The sequence below is a fragment of the Pieris rapae genome, chromosome 4 (genome assembly GCF_905147795.1).
Source record: "Pieris rapae chromosome 4, ilPieRapa1.1, whole genome shotgun sequence".
NCBI classification, from domain to species: domain Eukaryota; kingdom Metazoa; phylum Arthropoda; class Insecta; order Lepidoptera; family Pieridae; genus Pieris; species Pieris rapae.
The window spans coordinates 7,014,566-7,034,349 of NC_059512.1; the positions used below are offsets into that span (position 1 = coordinate 7,014,566).

Below are 19,784 nucleotides of genomic sequence, written 5' to 3' on the forward strand. Positions count from 1 at the left end.
ACTCACCAATGTTGTAAAGGCACCTTTTCTTTAAAAATTATTAGTCAATTGATTAAGTTATTTAACCTTATTTCCGATTGGGGCTGTTCAAGAATTATGTAAGCATATTTACTGCAATTTATACCCCCTCTCCCCTACCCCTTGTCTTGTCAGCAAAAAGTAAGGTAAGCTCACAAAAATAACAATAAACTTATTAATTTTTGTAGGAATCCTCGACAATTTTCATTTTAAGCATAGACAATCTGTGTTTAATATGTATAAAAAGGTATTTAATTACTCTTGACGTAATATGACCCACCCTCCCCCCTGTAGTGCTTACGAACGGCCCCATTGTCCTTTCGATTTAGTCCTTAAAGTCAACTTTATATCTGTGTATCTTATAAGCCCATTATCACTTCTGTTTTAGGGCATAATGTTATGTAAATGATTATTTGAATATAAATACCTTATTGTCCCCAAACTGAATTTGGTATATTTAGTAGTGAAATCAATAAAATAATGTCATGTTTACTAAATGATAGTCAATGGATTTTTTAAGCCTTGTAACCCTGTTAAAATTAAAGTTAAAGCAACAAAAGTAAATCACAAAATATAATATGTCTACCGCAACTATATCGTGACTGTTTTCTTTATCCTATGTGTAAATGTGTCGTTTTTAGCAATTTCCGTATAATTAAAAGTTATTAATTTTAATAAACTGTAGGAATTCCAATTTAAAATCTACCATTGGTTCCTTTTCATAAAAAATATTGTTGAATTCCACACAAATTACTTATATAAAGCTGGAAATCGTTGGTAAATTTAATAATTTCAAAAGATTGAAATGAACGCACACGAAATAATGAGTTCACCTTCTTTTAATGAGTTTATATTTACAAAGACAAACTGTCTGGAAAACGCAAATACAATAACGATATTTTAATTTGTTTTCGTATTTTCAATTTATTAATTTGATTTGTTACGTTACGAAAATATAATGATATCTTTAGTGCATGTAGGAAATGTATTTATTAATATATACAGTCAAAATCTATTATAACGACATCGAAGGGAAATGTGAGTAATATTTGGTCGTAAAAACCGATAGTCGTAACAGCCGATGACGTTATTATTTATTACCTACTACTATTTATTGAATTTGTGATTATGTACTCACTTATAAAATAAAACTACATTTTATTTAATTTACATGAATATTTTAATAAAAAGACATTATCTTCATATATGTAATATATTTTGTACAGTATTTGTTACAATTTATTCTAACATTTGTGACAATTACGATGAACATAAAAAGGTAAAAATGGAAGATTAAAAATTTTAGATAATTTTTCTAAAATTTTAGTTTACTTAATTACTTACTAAGAGATACCTTTTGGGGATTAGGATTAGTGATTAATAACGCTTTTTAAAAAAGGTCAGCCAATTACCAAATTTAAGAAGCTCTTGATAAGTAGCGTTCATTCTGTAGAATGAGAGGTGTCATAACTGCTAGGTTGATTTTTTTAGACACAATTTGGAATCTGTAAATTTTTAACTTTTGGTAGTACGATTGATTCTGTAAGACGTTACTCTGCTGTATTTTAATTCAAATCTCTATTAACCCTGGGGCAAATACAAAAAGGTGTGTTCGAATAATGGCAGCAATAGTTTTATATAATAAAATGTTTTATAGCCATCAATCAATGACATAGGACTTAGAACGGTTATGCATTTTTTCTAGATTTAATAATTATACGTTAACATTTGATTGTTATCACACACAACAATTAATTATTAAAAAATTGAATAATTGCTTTTGTCCGGGTATATTTTAATCAGAGTCACCAATTATACATCTAAAATAAACGTCGTATTTAGGTAAATTAAGTAGAATTTATTAAGCGGAAGATAGCAATCCTATAAATTTGTTTTGGCCCGATTATAATTTCGTGTTGAAAATGCAACTGGAGGCTAATGTAATAAATTTAAGCTCTCGTTATTCGGCGGTCTGATTTATTACTAGATTTTATGAAACCGGTTTTTGCGGTTTTTAATGTTCATTAATTTTGCTTAAATTGCCATGAATGGGTTAGAGTATAACTGGGATGGTTCTCGTGCGCTTTATTTCGGAATTGTTTTTGATTATAATTTAACGATAATAATAATTATAATTCCATGGAAGATGGGTTGGGTTTTGGTATGGGATGCCACCTGTTCAGACACACTGGCCCCTTCAAATGTTCATGTAACCAACAAGAGAGCTGGTGAGGCTTGTGATGCGGAAAAAGCTAAAGTCTGCAAATACAGGGGTCTAGGCTCTGAATATGATTTTGTCCCATTCGGTGTCGAGACCCTTGGTCCGTGGGGTCCTAGCGCGTTAAGGCTTTTTAGGGAATTATCAAAAAGGTTAGTCGACATCACAGGAGAACGAAGAGCTGGCAGCTACCTCGCACAAAGAATTAGTCTGGCTATTCAAAGGGGGAACGCTGCCAGAATCTTCGGAACCTTGCCTAAAGGGACTCCTTTTAATAATATTTTTTAAATAATTAAATTTTAAGGTTAGTTATTAGATATATTTTTATGTATTACGTTATTTGTTTTGAATTGTATGTAACCATGTAAAATAAATATTTAACGATCATGTCCTACAATAATATTAATATACGGGAAGATTCTGAAATGAAACATATACGTACGTATGTCCGATACGTTTCTGAATTAGTAGCAGAGAAATATGATTGTGCATAATGGGAATGTAGCTGGCAATAAGTGTCATTGTTTAGTAAAGACCCTAATACTTTCGTGATAATATTATTAGTGTATGTTTCTGTTTTCTTGTTGTCTCAACACAATTTTGTCATACCCAATTTTTTACAAGACTTCATGTAAATAGCACTAAAGAGTGAATGGTAAAAATTTAATAGCAGTTAATTCATAGACATAACTTTAACATTACTAACGAAACACCTAAAAATATAAAAAAATAATCAAAAAAAGAATGAAAAATAACAGTTTTTTAAGGAACTGTGGTTGTGGTTGTAACTGGCTCAAGCTCAGCATTATGCTTTGAAGAAGACGAGTTCCACAGCACTGATCATTCTGCCAGAGACCACAACAGTTGGTTCGCGCCTCAAAAGGAAATCGATTCGAAAATCAAATTTAAAATTACCTTAATTTGAGATTTTCCAATAATCAATGAATATATTAATAATCTTATGTTAAGAATAAATTTTGAAATAAAACACTTTCGGTACAAACTTATTTGCTTGGCTTTTCCGTAAATATTTTGTATGGTTCGTTTAAAGTTAATGGCTTGTGCCGAGATCGATATGAGAATATATTTTTATTATGAACATAAAATGTTCAGCTCATTTGTTCTTTAGCGCAATGTGTAGCGGAAAAAACTGGAAAATCTTCGAGGAAATTATTGTATACAGATTATATTTATTATTAAGACAAATTAATCGAAATAAACATGTTTTCTTATTAGCAATTAATTTTGCGGTTTTCCTCGGTTTTGAGAAACAAAAGACAACGATACATTAAATTTGTATGTGATTGGTTAGTCGTTTACAAAGCCAGTAATTACTGGAATATTATATATATACAACATATAAGTATATTAGAAAACACACTTTTACACAAACAAATATTCTTTTTTTTAATTACATACAATTTTTTTTCCAAATAAACACCTTTCTACACACAACCTTTCCTTCCGTTTTTTTGTATTTTTTGAAGAAGATTCTGTAATTACTATTTTGGATAAAATGTACAGTCTTTCTTAAGATTTCTACATATACCTACTTAGTATAACACATTCCATAGGATCTTGTAGCAAACCGATATCAAATTCGAGCTACCAATGACCACGCAAACCCATATAATTTTCAGTACTTTCTGACTCTAAAATGTTAATACTTATTTTAGTTTGTAGGTGACAATTATTATTTATCATCATTATCAATAAGCGATAATCTATTGACGCACATACACTGCGGCTGTCTAATCTACGATTTCATTTCTACTTATTTAATCTCTATATTTCTGAAACAGGAATGTACTATTGTGGTTTTTTATTGATAACAGTGAAAAATTGGGTTGTTATAAACGTGATTTATTAAACCAAACGATATTCGTATGGATATAACAGTTAAATAGTCGAACTACGTGACGACCGCATACATTCTTTCACTAAAGGTCCTAAGTCCTAAGCCAAACAAATGTAACATGTTGATAATTTTAATATCGAAGTATTATTCTGTCAAGTATATTTAGAGTACTTGTATATATGTAAGGCCTAGACCAGACTAAGCCTTAGATATCTGTATCCGGTACGTGATTACTTGCCTTTTCTAATATGCCAGTAGTGGATGAGCCTTCGGTGCACACACGTCGTTGTTTTCCTTACACATACGACCGGTGTGGACGATCTCATGGATGAGAGTCGCACGCTGAAGCGTACAAACTCCAAAGTTGGTCGAGACCTAAACTTAATGGGTTTGTTTTAGGTACTATTAACCTCAGGGCTGCTGAGTCTTTGTTGCTACTATACACATAATATTGTAAAAAATCGTTCTAAAATAATTCATTAAGACGTTTTTAATGAGAAACATTGTTCATGAAACATTGCAGTGCACAACGCGAGGAACATCTAATAAATTAATACCGAAATGAACCTGGGTTTAAATAATTACTTCGGATTAAAAACACAGAAAGCGGGTCATTGAATCTAAAAATCATAATTAAGGTCTACCCCATGTTCGAATGCCCTCAGGATTACTTGACTGAATTGTCATGTAAAGCAGTAAATGACATTTTATAAGCATTATAGTTTTCCCTATAAAATACATGATATAAATGGATCTGGCATGTCGCGCATAGTTCTAGACAAACAAGATTGAACGGACTGGCACAGTTGGTCAGTCCACTCGAAGCTAGTACGCGACCTTGCCGCATTAAATATAGACTGCCGACGATTCTGTCGCCAACAAACAGTACAATCGCGATCACACGTTATCACTGAAAATGTATAGATTAGGAGTTAATCACACGGTGAACAGTATTGTGTATACTTAATGTGGTATTGATACGTTGTGTTAAAATGTCCGAGTCTTCCGCATCCGGAAGAAAATGTTAGTATTTTGTGTTGTGTAATCAGTGATGAGTTGAGAACAAAATATTGTGTTTAAGTGACTACTATAGTATTAACATAATATGTGTGTCGCAATAGTCAATAATGTTTAAGAATGCTATCATAGCCTGCCCTGATTTAGTTGCACTAAATATGAATGATTTTAGGTGTTGCGCGTAGCTTGTACGTTTTAATATCTCTCATAACGAGAGAAGTGGGTCGAAATAGGTTCTAGTGTTTCGTTTTAGTGTTTTTTTATATAAGTCAAAACTTGCAGTAATAGCAAGCAGGTTTCAAATATTGATTTATAAATACTTAAAAAAAAATGAGCAATGCTTTCTGGTTAAGTATAAATACGTATTAAAAGGAAATGACAACATATTTTAAGCCACATGTACTTTACATTATTAACTTTGTACCCTTATTGAGTCAAAACGTGCCTTGGAACCAGTCAAAACTGGATTCCACTTACAGTGAATTGGTATTTACCGCAGATTATTGTACATTTTTCAACTAGGCTGTGGTCGACTTTCAATATAGACATGTGACTATCGTCAAATAGCTATTAGATGTATTATCGCTGTCATTTTTCTAAATGTAAGATTTAACAAATAAACGTGACAAATTATCACCATTTTACATACGGGTATAATGCACTAATTATCTCTTTGAATTTAAAATAACTTTTTTTAACGGATATACACTGTAATTTAATGTATATACATGCAGTATAGGTGAACAGTGTTATCACGCAGAGCTAACACTGTGAAATTTAATATTAAACGCTCGTAAATAAAGCTAATATGATATTTTAATATTGCTATTCATATTATAAGTAACTTTGGTATGCTCACATACTTCATAAAAGTAACACACACGCAAGAAACCTATCAAAATAACTTAAAACCGCCAACAAAACAAATATGGAAAAGACATATTCTATACACAACAAAAACGGATTCTAGAAGCCTTCCTAGGACGGTTGATCTCCGCAGGAAGATCAGATCACCGCCCTATAAAAATACAATATACTAGTATATCTAGCATAGTTCAATAGTTAATACCATAATAAAAAATAAGAACTCCTGAATCTAAGCACAACTGGAGAGGAGAAGGAGTCGCAAGTCATAGAGAACAATGTTTTTACTTAAGTTATAGGGGAAAACAGTGATAGTAGTCAATTTTGCTCGTTGTATACAAAGCATTGAGACAGTTATAATGTTAATTTAAGGCTTATAAAGATTTCCGGAATACCTCTGATATTTCATACGAGTCGTAGATTTGCTTTTCAGCTAGCGCGATCAGAATTTGTTTCGTGTTTCTAATACATGTGAAGTGTAGCGACAATAATTTTATAATAAAATATATGAATAAAGGAATTTAATTGTGTCATAATTGGTATAATTTTGGTTGAACTTGTAATTTTATCTAAATCTGTGATATACATTGTCACGCATGAATCACTTATAATAATATAATTAAATTATTAATACCTTTTTTTAAAGTACACTACACTAAACTTAAAATAAATAATTAGTGAATATTCCATAAAACTTTTGAATAATACCAATCATTCAAATCTATGTTAGAAGTGAAATAGAATATGTAAATTGTATACCTCTGTTGTTTTCTTCGGTTTTTTAAGTCCAATTACGTCATATGCTAAGGTCCTGCGTTCAAATCACGGCATACACCAATAAAAATTTATAATTTCGCATTTAAGAGTACCAACGCAACTATAAGGCTTTTCCTGTAAATTAAGCAATACTAAACAATTAATAGTTTTTCGAAATTACTCATCATTATGACATGTATTATTGATCATACAAGTTATGTTTGCCATCTTCAGTTACCATTATAACCAGGGTTACTGTAAGGTTTCTTATGTTATATGTTATACGGGGATTAACTTAACAAAGGACGGATTTTTACGAGTCAATATGACAATATCGACTTTGTTGCCTTCTGTTAAGGTACAATACGGTATAAACTGAACGTTAAAGACATTGTGTGTTTTGCGTTTAAATGTTTGAGAGGATTTCTTTCATGTAAATGATTATATTGTAGCGAAATACGTTTTTAAAATTAAAGTAAGTATATAAATAAATAAAAATATTAATATTTTTTTACAGTGGTTCTAAGTACGCTCCTAGAAACAGAACACTACGAGAGTTTAATAAAGGACCTAACGTGTACAAAATGTAACAAATATATGAAGCCTCCAATATATCTATGTGTGGATGGACATAGTATATGTGGGCTCTGCTATGAGAAGAGCTACCAATGTCATGTTTGCAAGGTTAGTATGGTTACCTTTACTCTGTAACAAGCCTCATAGTCAGCCTAGAAGTTCTCAAGTTCGACTCGAGTTACGTTGTGTACGAATGACGTCAGAAACTTCCTCATTATGATAATATTATCACGGCACAGATACAGGGATCTTATCCTAGAGATTGTAGTGTCATTTGTTTTTTGTTTTATGAAAAGGTTTTTACTATGCAAGTTATTAAGGGTGGGTTTTTTCTATTTTTCACCGTGGCAACGCTGCGACGTATGTGACATATGTGAAGTTTTTTCTGATTACGACTATCCGAAAGGATTGTCGTGGTTAATTTAAAATCAGAAAACAGAAAACCAAAGTATGTAACGGAAATGAAAGCGACAGCGAGTGATGTCAAACAATTATCTAGAAGTTTTACTCGCCAGTAAATTAAAAGTTGCGCCGTCTACTAGTCTAGGGTAAAGGCCTTGACGACGCAGTTACTGCCGAGTATGAAATTTCTACATTGTCGAATAGGGCAAACTGCGCAGAAGAGTTATTAAGGTGTAAAGAAATAAAAAGGGTGGGGGGGGATTCAGAACAAGAAGTGTGCCTGTACAATACCCCGTCGTAACAGCAAAAAAAATTCTGGAAAGAGAGTGCATAATTGTATGAAATTTGGTGGAGATAGTTCATTTAAAAGCGTCTCCTTGCGCTGCAATAAATGTTTTGCATTAGAGCTCACACGGACGTCTTGCTCATCTACTGTGGACCGTAGCAATATGTGCGGAAAAGTGGGTCAGAACTCTGTCTGATGTGATGAAGCACCACATTGCGTTGTTTGTGCGTGCGAGAACAAGCCGGCGAATCACGTGTTGGGTTCAAGAAATTGCAGCCCTTGTGACTTGTAAGGAAGATGATTGCTGCAGCAGTCAGTCACGGGGTCTCTTGGTAGAATGCTTACGTGAGCCCAAGTTTCCCAGCTGTGACGTTTTTGGTGGGAGGGGTTTAAAGTGTAGGGCTTTAGAGTGAATCCCACACTCTGTGCGGAATTGCAATTCCTTCAATGAAAAAAAGAAATTTAAGAATTCCGTCAATGAAAGAAAGAAGACTAATTGGAAAATGAAAGTAGACCCTTATCCCAGTAAGGAATTGATAAAATCGTTGGATGCTTAACTTGTATAAATATGTAAATAGCATTTATTTGATAAATATTTCACACGCCCAACGATTTTGTTTTGTCTCATAAATGCCCTAGTTTGATAAGTTTTTAGTAAATGAATATTCTAAAAGATATTTGGTAAGTTTTTTTTTTAGGTTTTTTAGTCCTGAATTGTCTATCAATGTACGTAACTTTGTTCTATTGTTTATAGTTATTATGGAAGTTTTTCTAACGTTTTTCAATATAGCCTTTTTCCATTAGAGAAAATGTGGAACCCTAATGGTGAAAACATTTTGAATTCAATGACGAGCCAATGCAAATAATCAAATCTTACCTGTTTATATAAGAAGTGAAGATATTTAATATTATTTTTCTTTTAGAAAGAGTTCGCGCTGATCCGACCTCAGATTTTAGAGTCATTAGCAAATAAAATGATGTTCCCGTGCACCAACGAGGGATGTCCTAAGCACGCAAATCTCTCGTTACTCGAGAAGCATATTGCACATTGTCAATATCGGATCATAAAATGTTTTATGGCTAGAGTTTATGGTAAGTGACGACCATTATGGATTATGGATACATAACTGTTGAATAACTTAAGATGTGGTAAAAACTTATGTGGCTTATAATATTTATTGTATTTGGCGTACCTGGCATAAAGAATAAGTATTTCAAGTTGACTGGAGGCGAAATCGAACGTCTTGAAAATTTCTGAAATTTTAACCTTACTTACACTATTTTCAAACAGGGTGTGTTTAACTTCTAACGCGTGTACATAAGGTACACGCGTTAGCAGTTATACTTCTTTGGCGTATGGAAAAAAATATCCAAAATGCAATAGTGAAAAACGATTAACGATAAATATTCAAATAAATCAAAAAGATTTTATTTAAATAAATAAATTATTAGTAAATACTATCACTGTCGTGTATGAAATTGCTTTAAAAACACCAAAATAATATTTTTTTATCACACCGTTTAATTGTACTGTTACAAAACACGTGTTCTAAATATAAAAATATGCTAGCATATACAACTTGAACCTAGTTATCGATTTCCATGCCACCTAGACCTAACTTTATGATGTCGAATTTAGGTGTTGGTGTGCGCGCGCATCGTAAAAATTCTCTCTTATCATTTTTCTCCATCGCGCCAAAAGAAGTATAACTTCAAAACACTTATATCTCTCTTCCTAACGTTAGTCAAATTTGAAGGGTAAAAAAGACTAAGTTATCCTCCACCGTTCTGATTAACGTACCGCTGTCTATTTTCATCGCAGCGCAAACGTCATTTTACAGTAAACGACAAAAGAGTACTAGATAGATTTAGTATTTATGAGATTAAAAGTAAATTATAGTTTAATTTATGCTGACCAGATGTGTGATCAGATATCTATGTCATGTTTTGTATCTAAATCAACGAAGATGTAAAACATTTTAAAAACGAAATAAAACGTTTATTGACCATGACCTCTGTTAAGTACGCCAAAAGTCGAGAGAGTTTGCTAAATAAAATACGAAATAAATATCATATCTGAGTTAAATACATTATTCCGGATTCTTAACAGATATTTATGATTTTCTTTTATGGCCTAAATGAAACACTTTATTCCTCATAGGTGAGTGCATGTGGGAAGGTAGAGCTGGAGAATGGATGGACCACTGTTTTGCTGAACATAAGGCGAAGGTTACTGATCTACCTTTCATCACAGTCAACGATAAATGGAATGGAAAACGGACAGAGCCAGTCCTAAACTACTTCCTACTTAAATGCTACGAGAGGATTTTTAATGTTTATCAAATATATGACAAAAAAGGCGGTATGTATGTGTTATGAGTAATTAAAATTAACTTATGTCACAATATTCACACGTAATTGCTCATTATACTATTATCCTATAGAGACATTCATGTTTTGTAAATAGTTTTTTAAATGTTTATAAATAACACTGTGGTGGCACTGAGGGGCCGTTTACTATAGAGGGGGGGGGGATTCTATCTCATTTGGTGATTATATGTCAACAGTAATTACTTTTTGAAGTGAAACTTCTTTAGAATCGTTGTGATTTCAAACCGGATGCAACGAAAAAGCGACAGTAAAAAGAGACAGAAACATATGATATCATATGATATATATCATATGATTTAACGTGGGAGAAAATGAGATAGATAAACTTCTTTCGAATCGTCGTGATTTCAAACCGGATGCAGCGGTAAAGAAAGACAGAAACATCAATTCATCATATGATTTAACGTGGGAGAAAATGAGATAGCAGGCATTATACAGCCTCTCTTTACTGCCGCTTTTTCATTTGATCGAATTTCAAACTTTCGATGTTTTAGTTTTTCCCAAATTAAAAATTTATATTAAACTTATAAATTAAAATTTATCATTAAAATATACTGTTTTAAAAGAACACACACATTTAGATAATGGAAAATGATTAATTTATATATGATTAATAATAAAAAAAATGTTTTTGAAGGTTTCACTTCTACCATGTGTGAATTGCACATATGTTTTTTACACATATAACCGTACAATAGCTATACTTGAAAACGAGATGCATTTTCAAGAACTCCTAAAAAAAATATTACGTGTATGTACTATTATTTTTGAGAGCTTTGTTTATTTTTTGTCAGCACAAGAGTAGGCGGAGGTAAATTGCAGTAAATCTGCTTATATAATACTTGAACGGCCTCTAAGCACTGCTAGCTATTTTATTTAAATTTTTAAAAAATTTAGAGGTTTGAAAATTTAGGGTTGTATGTATTTTTAATGCTTTTGATACAGTTGATAAATAAATAAAAAATTATCTAAAAATAAAAATAATATATTTAGGAGTGGGCTACCCTTAACATTTAGGATGACGAAAAATTGTCCGATTCTCAGGCATACCCAATATGCACACAAAATTTCATGAGAATCGGTCAAGCCGTTTCAGAGGAGTTTAACCACAAACACCGCGACAAGAGATCTTTCTTTTTAATATATACCTAATAAAGTTATAATGTAACTATTAAATTCTAGTCCTAAATAATATGAACTAGAATGCTCAGTCAGAATGTGAAGTGATTGAATTAATCAATACATGGAATCTTTCTCAATCGAGTGATACTCGAGTGTATCCGGTACATATGAAATTTATTCATGAACATTTATTTTATTTTGCTCTGCTTACACTCGGCTGAATAGAAGGTAAAAATTACATCCTTTTCTACATTACAGTTTGTATGTCGATTTCTAATATGTATTTTTGATCATTATCAAATTTATATTAAAATGTCTATCAGCTCTTGGGACTGGATTTAGACTTTTGTTTAAAAAGTATTAGTGTTTTAAATAATAAACATATAAGATGTAGGTATATTTCATTGCAAAATTATTGGTGTAGTCAATTAGTTACACCCACACACTCCACTCTTAGAGCCACGTAATAATCAGGATTTTATTATTCTATCATAATAATTATTATGATTTCTGTGATAAAGCTTATTAGGGATAATATTTTTAATATCCAATCAACAAACATTGTAGTACCCTTACTGTTACAAAGACCTTAAAGGTTCTTAATTAAAATACTTTCAAAGTAATTTCAACTATCGTCAATATTAATTGGTTAAAAATCTGACCTTGCAATCATTCTCCTTGATGAAGATCCTGGTATGAGGAAAATACATCGCTTGATATTTACATATTCTCTATTGAGATGTAGTAGTGTGTAAAATGAGTTTACACACACTCTTTTTTATATCAATCTCATAGCCAGGTACATCGGAGTATCACGTTCAACATAAATTTTTCCCTTCATTTTGACATTAATACTAGGCTCAGTCAGGAATAATTAAAATTATTTTATCAAATACTGGCAACTTTCTACTCTGCGCAATTGTACTTATGGGTCATCCGTCGCGAGAATAAATGTATTACCTTCCCTCTTCAGGGTAAACTGTAATATAAAACATTTTTTCAGGAAGAATGATGTGGACAGTTCTAGTAAATGACGACCAAGCAGAGAAATTCTATTTTGAGGTCGACATATTTCTGCCTAATGTTCCAAGCAAGAGGATCGTGTATAGGTATGGAAACCCCAAAAATGCAGCAAAATATTAAAAATTTACCAGGTTTCGGCGAAAAACCAAATGGCTTAACCGCCCTTTGTAAGAGATATCTTATCAAACTTTCTTAGAATTCGGAATCATTTCCTTAGAGACGTCTAAGGATTTGGATAAAGGCCAGATTATTTCGGGTTAATCGCGATAAGTCGACAAGGATTATATTTAGTAATATAGAGGGCTAAGCATTTCTTAAGGCAGATATTGCCGGATACCACCACTATGTGGAACCAGCTGTTTAGGGTCCTTCAAGAAAAGAGCGTACTAACTCACACACAAAAGGCCGCCAACGCACTCGCGAGCTCCATTGCATTGAGTCCATCATCACTTAACATACTTAAAAAAAAATATATTTAAATAAGATCACTCTATTAATTAGGCTTAAATAACTATTATCATAGAATTTCGTTGCAAGTAGTTAGCGATAAACGACTGTTAATAAACTCGCAACATAAGGTTCGGTATTTTCCACTTGGTTCGTTAGTGCGATACTAGTTTCGATTTCTGGTGAAATATTATTTTCAGCACAGAAGGTGATAATTGATGGAATGCGTCTGCCTACTTAAGTTTTGTGTAACACGATGGTTGCATTTTGTAGTTAGTTGAGAACACAACTAACACAATAATATAAATATTTATATGTAATCATTAATTCTCACTATAGTTTTTTATTCACCATCGCTGTATATTTATTACTTGTTAATATTATATTATTAACTAGTTTAAATAACAGACATCGCATGATATCAAAGATCAATATAAACCTTTCAATTAATATACAAGCTAGTTTCTGTTGACCCTTTTTGCACTTGTAATGCCATTTAATGATAAATTTATTTTGTTGCTGTGTAATATTCCTAAATCAATTATTTATTGTATAAATATATTTATATTTTTTGTAGACGTCCTTGTAAATGCGAAAAGGACGCTGATTTTCTGGAGCATACGCAAAACGTCTTCATTCCTATTGAAAATATTTTTTCCATGCTGGACGAAAGTGAATCAATTAATTTCACAGTTCGAATCGGTGAGTTGAATGTAAATGTTAACCAATATGTCCTGTTTGTTAAGACTTATAATTCACCGAAGCATACAAACTAAATCAAAAAGGCTTAATGACAGGTTTACTATTTAGTATTATTAATAAATCTTCATAGAGAAATGAATCACAATTAAGATAAAAATTGCTGATAAAAAAGTACTTTGTAGATAGGTTTGAAGAAGTTTATTCTTATAAAACATACAATTTCGTATATGATTTTACTACATCGAAGACCAGGTACCTAAAACCAAACAAAGCTAAATGCGCAATATTTATCAATAGAGACTTTGAGAGTAGGAACGTAGTAAAAACATGGAAAGAACAAATAAAAACAATCAACAGCTTCTAAAAGTAATGGTGAAAAAAATGCTTTCTAAGAAATAGCAAGTAAAAGTACCATTAATTAAAATTCGTGCAAACATTATAGAAAACAAATTTGGTATCGAATGTCAAGAGACACTAACTACCCACTACTATATTTATATTTAAGAGTTCTATTTTTGGAATCTATTTCAGGTGAAGTGGAAAACTTGCCCCTTTTGGAAACGCGCACAGGAAGTGAGAGCCTAATATTGCTTAACAGCGATTATAAAGAAGAAGAATAGATTGAGATTTATACGGATTTCATATTTTGTGTGTATTAACTATGCATTCCTGATTGGCGTGTACTCGCTTTGTATACGTGTTTTAAATTTCATGTAGAAATGGAAAGTTTAGTCCCTTCCCATTTAGTCATAAAAATAAAAAATCTGTCTCCTTTCATCACCGCGTAAATACAATTTGTCAGACAAGGACGAAAGAGTTGAAAGAGTGCACTTGAGTAATTTATTTTTTGCAGAAGGGTTTAATATAAGTGAAGTTGTATTCTACATTTCTTATGTCTTGATATTGTTAGTTTTTATGAAAGTATTATATTTCAAATCGATTTCAGTATAATGGGATTAAAATGAAATTATCACATATATTTAAACGTTTTAATACAAGTGAAACATGAGAGATTAATAATTTATTAACAAAATAAAAATGGTTCATAATAGTCTCTTCATTGTTTATTGTCACATATTTTAATATATTGCATACATAGTACGAATATTGTTCGTTGGGTTTATGTTATAATGTAATGGCAGGATAAAATACTAGTACAAGTAAAAAATGCATGTTCATAACACTATTATTACTATTAAAGCAAAAATATTGTATGGTTTCTGAATTTAAAAAAAAAAATGGTTTTATTGCTTCTGAGGTAACTAATTATAATATTTTTCATTAAATGTTATCAAAACATCTCGATATTACTTGTACGTCGTCCATGCAGTAGGTATGATTAGTCATACCTACTGCATGGACACCGGTCGTGCCATATGTATTTTTTACTAAGCTACTGAGCCTGAATATCCTGCCTGGCCGTAGATGATATAATAAAAATACTAGTTAATCATAGGTTGTCTTACTTATATCGGAAAATACAAGCTTCATATAACTATTATTTATCAAGTTAATTAAAGTTGAATACAAGTAATTTGGTTTATCATTGGCATATTGAATATCAGACGAGGAGATTGTTTAAAATTAATTAATATTTTGATACAAAGTAAAAGTTAATTAGTTGTAGCTCTTAAACTTCAGGGTATAAATGTTATTTTAGTGAATAAACGTAGATTTCATAAGTGTTTTATTTATTTACCGTCAATTAAGTAACAAGATAATTCGTGCAGTGAACCGAAAATAATAAGGCAATCGATGAGGTTGAAGGAGAATTTTGCCGTTAAATTGAAGTAAACACTTTTTTCACCCGGTCGCCGGGGAAATAAATACAGATAATACAAAATTTTCTACAGCTGTGATACTTTTTTGATATTGAACACCCTTGCCTTCAGTCACCGTGACCACGCACGCGAAATTTCGGATAAATTTAAAATTATGTTTAAATAATTATTAGTTTAGAATAATAAATAACTTCAATCCATTAAAAAAGTGTTTTCTTTAAATTGAAGTGCAAAATGAACCAAAATCCCATTCTCCATGAACTAAAAATAACCAATTGTCAATTTACAAACTGGTGAGACGTGATAGCAGAAGTCTGGATCGATCGCCTAGTCGTCGGTCGGTTCTGATAACATTTGTGGGTCTGAATCTCCCTAGTAAATAAGTCAAGCATAACATGCGTTCATCTAGCAAAATTTGAACATGTTTGAGTACACGAATGGGAACAGCGGGCAACGTTGCCAGTTGTTGTGCGACGTTGCCAGTGAAGATGCCGTGTCTTTTATTGTTTGCTAAAAAAAATCCGCGTCATCGCTCGGCAATGTTGTATTGTTAGATATAATTACGTCACAAACAAAGGTAAATGTGAAAAACAAGTGCACGATGGTAAAGCGTTATGGCTCGGTGTATCTATGTACTCCGACCCTGCGTGAACACTGTAAAAAAGAACAATACAAAATAATGCCTTTTATTTAAAAGCATATTCAGTTGTACAGGATTAAAACGGGTTAAAATATCTACGAGGTGAGGACCAAATTGTAGCAATCCTTTTAACAGTACGAAAATGAGTAAATACTACTTATATTTAGAAAATATCTTAGATCTTGAAGAAAGATTATAAAAGAATCAAATTCCATAAACTTAGTTTAAAACGCGATTCAAAGTTTATAGAATTAGTTATGGTTCACTTTCACAGCGTAAAATGTCAGAAGGAATAATAAAAATGACACACGAAAAATTATAAATTAACTGCTATGGTCAAAGTTCTGTAAAAAAATTCAAAGTAAGGAAACAATCTGATGCAAAACTTTGACTTTTTATCGAAAGTTTGTTTTGTTTTACTGCTTCAGGGATTACATACATCAGCATTTGATACTATAATAATATTATAGCCATATAATATATGACAAATACCAGAAAATTATCTCTGTTTGGGTAGCTATTTTGTCATAATATTTATTTTATTTCTTAATTAGAATGTCTTAATATCATATAACTTAATTACCGTTTTATTAGTATTATTTTTTATATAATATCTTTAATAATTTCTGACGTTTCGCGTACTGCGCAACACCCATTATCATATCATATTATTATATATATTATAAATCATTATCAAGGAAATAACTCTTATAGTACCAAAAAAATAGGATGCCTTGTATCATGATCGTTTATATTAAGTTACTCATGTTAAAGAAATACCTTTTTTGTAAAAAGTAAAAAAGTTCTTTGAACATTTACCAATAATAGAGTTTTTTGTTTACTGTCCAATATTACTATAGCAACTAAGATCGAATTGCAACTAACTGTAACTAAAACTTCGTACTATATTGTTTTAGTCTGAAATAAAAAAATATATTATTATTACTATTGTGTTATATTGCTAACAATTATTTCTTAAGCCCCAAAAGCTTTTTGTATTTCAACATTTATTATTTAATTCAAGTTAATAAGAACTTCTTTCCAAATAGATTAAAATAAATGATTGAAACCGTTACAGGATATTTTAAAATCACCGTAATTTAACAAGTTAAAAGTTTACATATTAAAGTTATACATATATATATATATCATTAATCTGTAAATATGTGCTCAGTGAAATGTAGAAATCGAATATTGTATTTCCTAGGGATGTAGTGAGTCCCTACAGCTCTCCGATGCGATAAGTTTCGGATTTGTTAAACCTTTATATAAAGTTTATTCATAAACAGCACTGTAGCAGTACAGAAAAGTTTTAATGACTTTTTGCACGTGGCGTAAAATTTTACCAACTCAATGAATACATTAGCTTTTTTAATGTAAATTCTAATACTAATTCGAAAGTTTGTATCACTCTTATCAACGACTATGCGTTATGATTTAAGATTGTTTTACGCTGAAACTAAAATATTGTGTGAATTTATACGGAAGTCATTTTGTTATAAATATTTTAGCACAAGGAGCAATCTTTTATGAAGTAATGTTGTTGTTTCGATATTTTTTCGGACGAAATTGTTCCGGGTTGGACAAAGTTTGCGTATATAGTTTTAGTGAGAAAAAAATTTAAACGACATCCGCGCGACTCTATTTTACTTGCTGGATATTAGTATTATTGTTTGTATGTTTTCTAAATCTCTATAAATAACAATAAATTGCAAAATATGTCGCCAAGCGCAAAATACGAAGATGGCTGAACGAAGATTTTTAAAGCGAGGGAAATACGAAAAAAGGCTAAGTAAAAAATCGTATTAGGGCAAAGCCATATAGTATCAAATGAATAGTAAAAAGAACAGGGACCTCCTTTATTTCATACACACATGTGACACAAAAGCTTATTCAAATCTAAAGAAAGTTCAAGAAAAATATCCTTACAAAACGACTAGCGACGTTATTGTTAGCAAAAACTGTGTCAGGCGTTTATCATTCACAAGTAGAGTTGTACTCCTATACATTCATAAATGAAATTTGTGCCTGTGTAATAAAGCTTATTTCGGTATAAATATTTTTCTCATACGTACATTGTGTATGAAGACTGTTATGTGCCTTATCATTGTTCACCTACAGCCGCAGACATATTGTAGAAATATTGCTTTTTAAGACGTTAGGAAATGAAGCTTTTCTCGGTTCATTCCTTCTGTTTAATTAAAATCACTCTAACACTGCAATACTTTAGTTTATCGTTACGATATATAAATAACATTATAGCGGAAATAATCACCACAATGTAGAAATAGATACATTAAATTTACAAAATCAATTTGTGGGATTTTCATGTAAAACTATTATATTCAATTTTTAATATATATTATCATTCTTTTAAATACGACTTTATTATAGAAGCACTCGCATTATCAATGCTGTATTCGGAGAGGAGACTGACAATGAAGGCAGTCTTTGTATAAGTGCTTTTGCTTGGACTGCGTACTGCAAGCGAGCTGTCAGTGAAATAGATAGGTGACGATGATCATTAGCGGACATTGCGTCTGATGCCAGTCAACTCCATTCACTCGAAACGAGAAGCCCAAACTGAAGAAGGAAACACGTGGAATACCAACTGATAATGGTGGAAAGCTATCCCTGTTAATCTATCCAGGAATTAGCGGCATTTAACAATACCCTTATCCTGATAATTAACCTAGAAATAGTGACTCAATTATTTCTAGGTTAATGATAGGATAACGATAATCATAATAATCACTTGATTAATATGATTTTACTTATCAGCAGAAATTATGAAATTTGTGTTTTCGAATGGGTACAGAATAATATTAAACATTTTAATCGCAACATAATTTCCCATCATCAAATGATTTAAATTTGGATTCAACCCCTGATTGTGTCTAGAGTTGCAAATGGAAACTTCTCGGCTTAAGCATTTTCGTCCGTTCAAAGTTTTAATCCATCCGTTATTACTGAGGATTATGAGTTGAATTCTTTTATTGTTTTTATTTTGGAACGAGATTGCGCGCCGTTTTAGTCCTATTTTACGAGGAAAATGAGAATTTTATCCGTTCATATCGTGTTATGCGATTTACCGGGTGCCTTTATTGCGTCTTTTAAATTTTTTTTATGAATATAGGACTCTATTTATTAATAATAAATGATATCAACTATCTTGACAAATTTTAATAATAAACCCCGTATATAGGTTATTTAGTAACCGTTTTAAACTGTTTGTTGTATGGCAGAGGCATTATTGATCTCGTGTATCGTATCAAAATTTTATGTGGAGGCGTAACAGAGCGTTGTATACACTTAAATAAAATTTAGTTTTAAAAATTAAGCGACGACTCCCACAGAGAACTGTATAATTAATTCTCATTAATAAACTTCGACATGCAAATATTTACTGTCTCGGTTCGTGCCACAATTGCGCCTAGAAGATTTAATGGACAAATAGAAACCAAGTGTCTGTCTTTGAATAAATAATAATTTAGATTCTATACTTTAAAGGTCGTGCGAGCTATGAAATAAATAAAAATATATATTTTTTATACAACGAGTAAAATTTGTTATTTGTAAAACGAATGTTTGACGTATCGTTCACTAGGTTATACATTAAAGGTACGATTTTTGAATCGTTAAGACAGATCTACACCAGATAGATATCTCTGTCTGCCCCTTGA

General features: G+C 31.4%; 1 protein-coding gene across 1 annotated transcript; it reads left to right on the forward strand.

Moving 5' to 3' along the window:
• The first annotated feature begins 4,940 nt into the window (after positions 1–4,940).
• Positions 4,941–15,362, forward strand: LOC111003027 (E3 ubiquitin-protein ligase siah2). Its single transcript, XM_022273374.2, has 7 exons — positions 4,941–5,117; positions 7,249–7,415; positions 8,919–9,087; positions 10,157–10,357; positions 12,512–12,617; positions 13,556–13,680; positions 14,212–15,362. Exons 1-7 carry the CDS (start codon positions 5,087–5,089, stop codon positions 14,298–14,300), a joined length of 888 nt encoding a protein of 295 aa, XP_022129066.2. The 5' UTR covers positions 4,941–5,086; the 3' UTR covers positions 14,301–15,362.
• Positions 15,363–19,784: the final 4,422 nt, after the last annotated feature.